This window comes from Lineus longissimus, chromosome 5 (assembly GCF_910592395.1).
Source record: "Lineus longissimus chromosome 5, tnLinLong1.2, whole genome shotgun sequence".
Lineage (NCBI taxonomy): Eukaryota > Metazoa > Nemertea > Pilidiophora > Heteronemertea > Lineidae > Lineus > Lineus longissimus.
Genome location: NC_088312.1, coordinates 15,109,282 through 15,114,872, shown reverse-complemented (window position 1 = coordinate 15,114,872; position 5,591 = coordinate 15,109,282). Strand labels below are relative to the sequence as shown.

The window sequence follows — 5,591 nt, the reverse complement described above, 5'->3', positions numbered from 1 at the left end:
AAACGCCGCGCCGCGATCTATTTGGAAAATGGTGGTCGAAATTACGATTGAATTCGACAATTCAGTCTCCAAAGAAATCGGTGAAAATTCGACTTGGCCGTTTATTCAAGTGGTAGTCAGTGTCTTGTCGGCATACGATAATTTTACTCGAGATAATAAAGATTATAAACGATAATCAGCATCATGACGTAAGGAACACGGAACGTAACAGCGAATTATCTCTGGGAACTGGGAGCTCGAAATTCCACCTTCACAAAAGCTTTTGAAACATTTTGAGTTTTTTAAGTACGAAATATTGATATCGAAATCATCATGTTGGAGATCGATATTGATTCAACTAGCGAATACTCGTACTCCCCACGGTGTTGAGGCGAGCGGTATGTTATGAGTTCGGGTGTGGCTATGTAGTGCTTACGCTTACCAATACCAGTTGAAGCAAAAATTCGAGCAGAATTCACGACATTGCAGACCTGTCATCAATACCATATTGTCTAACCAATGATACATCATATTAGCCCACATGACCCATATTTGCACAACCCATAGATAATTGTTTTTATTCACTGATACAACTCTTCGTTTTGAAAGAATTTTAAACACAACATGTCAAGAACGGAACAGGTGACTTGAAAAAAGTAGATTTCTGCATGTCATTTTTAAGACAATGCTGTGCAGTCATCCGTGGACGCATGGGTGATATGCCAGCGTCATAACTGCATACCGGCTTAATGTCAGGCTTGCGATTGTGTCACTTGTGCAGGCTTCCCTGTGTGTATTGATCTTGGCAATCGCGTCCACTCGTCTAGATTTTACACCTTTGTGGCCCTCCTTTTGGGCATATTTTTATGTGACTATGTATATTTTGTTGTGTTGTCAGGTTCCAATAAATCATTATTGAATTGAATTATTAAATCACATGAAGACATCAATGGAAAGGGCCTAGCTCCTATTTTATCATACATGCAATGAAATATCCATGAGAAAAATACGAAAGCCCAGAAGGCTCATTCGAGTTTCGAATTTCAAATTTCAAATGTTCAATATTTGAAATTTGAAACTTGAAGTATCACTTCGAATTTCGAGTTTCCATCGGAAAATGGTGATGTAGAAGACTTACAAAGATTATTCCATTCACTTAATGGTTTGCCTGCCGATGGTGGATGTTTCTTGTATGGGAAGAGTACTTCTAACCAACGCATTGAATCCGGGTGGAGTGTTCTTAGAAGGCAGAACACCGACTGGTGGATAAACTTCTTCAAAGATCTTCAGGACAGTGGCCTTTACCAAGACGGCGAAACACTTCATGTTGAGTGCTTGAGGTATTGCTTTATGGACGTACTCCAAAACGAACTGAACAGAGTGGCAATCGAGTGGAATCGCCATACATTGCAGGTCAAGCGAAATTGTCAGTCACCACGAGGTAAACCAGATGTGATGTACTTCACACCGGAATTGTACGATACTCGGGATCTCAAAATAGGTGTTGACCGAGATGATGTTAGAAGATGTCAACAGATCTACCAGGGACACACAAATCTGTTGAATCAATGTTCCGAGGAATTCTTGGAGCTAGTCGATCTACTGAGGCCAAACACCTCGAGACCAACTGATGTGGATGAAGCTGCCGAACTATACGAGCAACTCATCAATGACCTATCAATATATGATAACTGAGCCCCGGACCTATGGCTGTGTCTCTGTGAAGTCCCTTCCAGTACAGGAGCTTATGATAACTCCCGTTAAAGTCACAATCTTGCTTAAGTATTTTGCCATCAAAACAACACTAACATGAACTTTGCAGTGAGGTGTACTCGTTAAAAGTGATATTAGAGTTACACTTCCTTTCATAGCAATCATAGGGGTCAATCCACGGGACTATTAAGAATGTGGTGATCAACATTGACCTTTGAGAGCCACATATAAAAAACGGAACAAAACTATTTCTTTTCCTTTCTAATGCGGATAAATCGTTCCTTTATAAGCCCATGGAGGAATCATATCAATATACTGTAATACAACAATGATAAGTCATGGTCATAATTATTATTTCACATTGGCCACTGATTTTGAAGAATTACTCAGACTAAGATATTGCTACAAAACGACGAATGTGAGTTATATCGAGTGGGCATAAAAAAATGGGCCATACTTTGATACTCGATATCTCTGAAACCCTCTGATATCAGCTAATACAATAAAAACCACCATTTCCTACGTATATAGAACAGATTTCAGTTCCATCCTTTAAGTTTTCTGTTCATGGGACCAAAATCAAAAGGCTGTGTTTTCATTTTAACCCTGTGTACAGACTAAGCTATTGCCCTGAAAAATCGTCAGTATATTAACAACATCATGCCATTTTGATGTCTACAGTTTGAGAGGGTTTGAACAAAGGATATTGGAGGAATGCAGCAGCAAAGTACGGCCCATTTTTTATGCCCACCCGATATATATATTATATGCAATATCAGTTATTCTTGGCTTTGTGAAGAAAATGTCTCTTGTTCCAAGTTATTTGCACTCGTTTCTGCATGTGACACTTGATTATAGGCATTTTCAGTTGCGTCTTATACGACAGGACGTTTTTGACACCCTGTATCTCTGAACAACTGAGAAATCGGTTGATATCGTTCTCCTATTTTTTTGACAAGCTGTATCAAGTAGCCTCCCGCTTATGAAAACAACAAAACTTTCATGTTAAATATTATACATGTATCTATATTCACAGATTAGAAAGTGATTTGAAAACAATCGAACCGTAGTTTCTTCTGAAATTGGTCTATAGGCCTACACCAAAATATTGGACATTACAAGAGAAGTGGAAGTAATTACTAGTGAGGCAAACAACATTCTACAACCAGGTTATTTTGCGATTAACTAATTGACTACATCATCATTGTACAAGCAGCACCAATGATTACCTAAGGTCTAGTCAGTATAACATTCGGAAATATCAATGGCAGACAACTGGAGAAACCACAGTTTTATGAATAAATCAATCAGTAAAACTACACTCAAAAAGCATTTGGAAATACTCTAAAAACATATTCAAACTGTCACTGGTAGATATGCAGAGCCAACCCATCTATTTACCATAAGGCAATACGCATGCCATGTCATTAGGTAAATAGCCAATGGCCACAAGGCCTAACTTCACGCTCATGCCAGTGATCAATAGGCCTAGAATAAAGCACCGTGTGATCATACTGGTCATTCAGGTGTACATCATAAAAATTAGCCAATCGCTGTGGAGGACTAGGACTAAGGTAGTGCCTATTTAACTTCGGGGGCGGAGACTCCTCAGTTAATGAAGTGACCGTTTGAATATGTTTTTAGAGTATAAGCAACAGACAGCTGGAGAAACCACGGCTGCCTGAGTAAATCAATAAAACATTCAAATAACATTTGGAAACATCAGCAGCAGACAGCTGGAGAAACCACGACTGCCTGAGTAAATCAATAAAACATTCAAATAACATTTGAAAACATCAGCGGCAGACAGCTGGAGAAACCACGACTGCCTGAGTCAATCCATAAAACATTCAAATAACATTTGAAAACATCAGCGGCAGACAGCTGGAGAAACCACGGCTGCCTGAGTAAATCAATAAAACATTCAAATAACATTTGAAAACATCAGCAGCAGACAGCTGGAGAAACAACGGTTGCCTGAGTAAATCAATAAAATAAAGCATTTAAATGACGGAGTGAGGATAGGCACAAGTACATGTATTGACTTTAGAAACTATGAACTGTCACCGCCTAAACTTAAATCTTGTCAAAAGAATTGTTGAATGGATTTAATAATATTGCATCTCGGTCGAGTCTCTTGCTCTCTGCAAACCCTGTTCCACCTCGTTCAGATGAGTAGTGGCAATAGACAGTTGTACTCAAATTTAGAATACACTTTTAATGTACCTTGCGTTAGGGCGTCTTTCCGCCTCATAATCGGTGCAACAGATGATGGCATTCATAATGCCGATGGAGCACTGCTCTGGAGTTGGGATTCTTGGCTTTTCTTTCTTTAACATCTTGTTTTTGATAACTTACAGTGGGTCAATTTCACCATCAGCTGACCAGGCGTCTTCCTCAGTAAAAAGTTCTGTCATTGTAACCCCTATAGCCCAAACATCCGAATTGAAGGTCGCCTTCGCATTCAACAGGAGGCATTCCGGCGCCATGTAAGCAGGAGAACCGGCGCCCACGCCTGTCATGGTCGTGGTAGCTGCCGTAAGGGATTTCATCTTGCTCAGTCCGAGGTCGCAAATCTTGGTCGTGAAACATCCATACCTTATTAGTATGTTCGCCGGCTTAATGTCTATGTCTATAATTGGCGGCACTAGGTTGTGCACTAGGTATGCCAGGCCTTGTGCAGACATGCGAGCTACGTTTACTTTGTCAGCTTTTTTTAGACCCATACGCTGCTTCGTGGCGTCGTCGAAGATGACATCCTCCATGTTTGCACCATCAAGGAATTCACTGACCAAGTATATCATGTCAGGTTCTTTCGACACTCCCAAGAACTGAACCAGGTTTGGGTGTCTTATCTTAGCATTGATATTTGGTTCACTCTCTACCATTCTCATTACCTGGGCTGATTGGTTTACTCTTTTCGGCAATTTGATGGCTTTCACTGCAACGTCACATCCAAGCCACTTTCCTCGGTAAACTGTCCCGAACGAACCCGTGCCGAGCGGACGTAGGTGATCAATCTGTAGATCGTCAATGGTGACCTCAGGCGGGGCGGATTTGTGTGAACTGGTGGCAGCAGACTCGACAGCGGCAACAGTGACTATCTTGATGTTTCTTGATGTATCCGTAAAATTGCCATGCGTCACTCTGCAATGGTATGTGCCAGGATCTTTGACGACGTATAAACATGAGGATCCGCTGGAAACAACTGTTCCATCCTTGACCCAATCAAACTGAGTTTGAGTTATGCTCTCACCATGGTATCCTGTCACGATTTCAATAAGAAATGTGGTGCCGTCATAGCCCCACACCTCGTTTGGCTGGTGAATGATGATTCCTTCAACTCTCTCAGGTGCAGATGGAAATAGACAATTAGTCTCGAATGAAAGTCTTCCGTCTGTTTCACTGTCAAAGTACACGACATCAATCAGTTCCTTTTTTCCAATACTTAAGTTAGATACCCTGAACCCATACAAGCATGGGTTATACCGATTATTGTTCATTAACTCAGGGTCGTCGGTGGCTGATAGTTCTTTGCACTGGCTCACAGAACCAAGTTTTACAACAGACGGTAGCCCTGAGTGTACCGATGCCTTTTCCTTGATGAACGTGATACTCATTGACTGTGGTGGGAGACTCTTTCCACCAATTTCCATAGTTAAAGGTTTTTTCTTGTGATAGCGGCATTTCGGCGGCAGTTGTCTTTGCTCCTGATGAATTATGCGGCGTGATCGTCTCAAAACTACTTGTTTGTGGGTCCGTCCCAAATGCTGCAGAGGCATTCGAAATAGATGCGTCAACCTGCTCTTGGTCATAAGGTACAGCGTACATCGCGAAGTGTACAATCCGCGGCCCTTCAGATATTCACCGAAATTTGCCGGCTTTCCTTGCTTATCTTC

At 41.2% G+C, this 5,591-nt stretch overlaps 1 protein-coding gene across 1 annotated transcript; it reads right to left on the bottom strand.

Annotated features, from left to right (window-relative positions):
* Nucleotides 1-4,046: 4,046 nt before the first annotated feature.
* Nucleotides 4,047-5,348, bottom strand: LOC135488542 (probable serine/threonine-protein kinase DDB_G0267514). The gene has a single exon (XM_064773177.1). It carries the CDS (start codon nucleotides 5,346-5,348, stop codon nucleotides 4,047-4,049), a length of 1,302 nt encoding a protein of 433 aa, XP_064629247.1.
* Nucleotides 5,349-5,591: the final 243 nt, after the last annotated feature.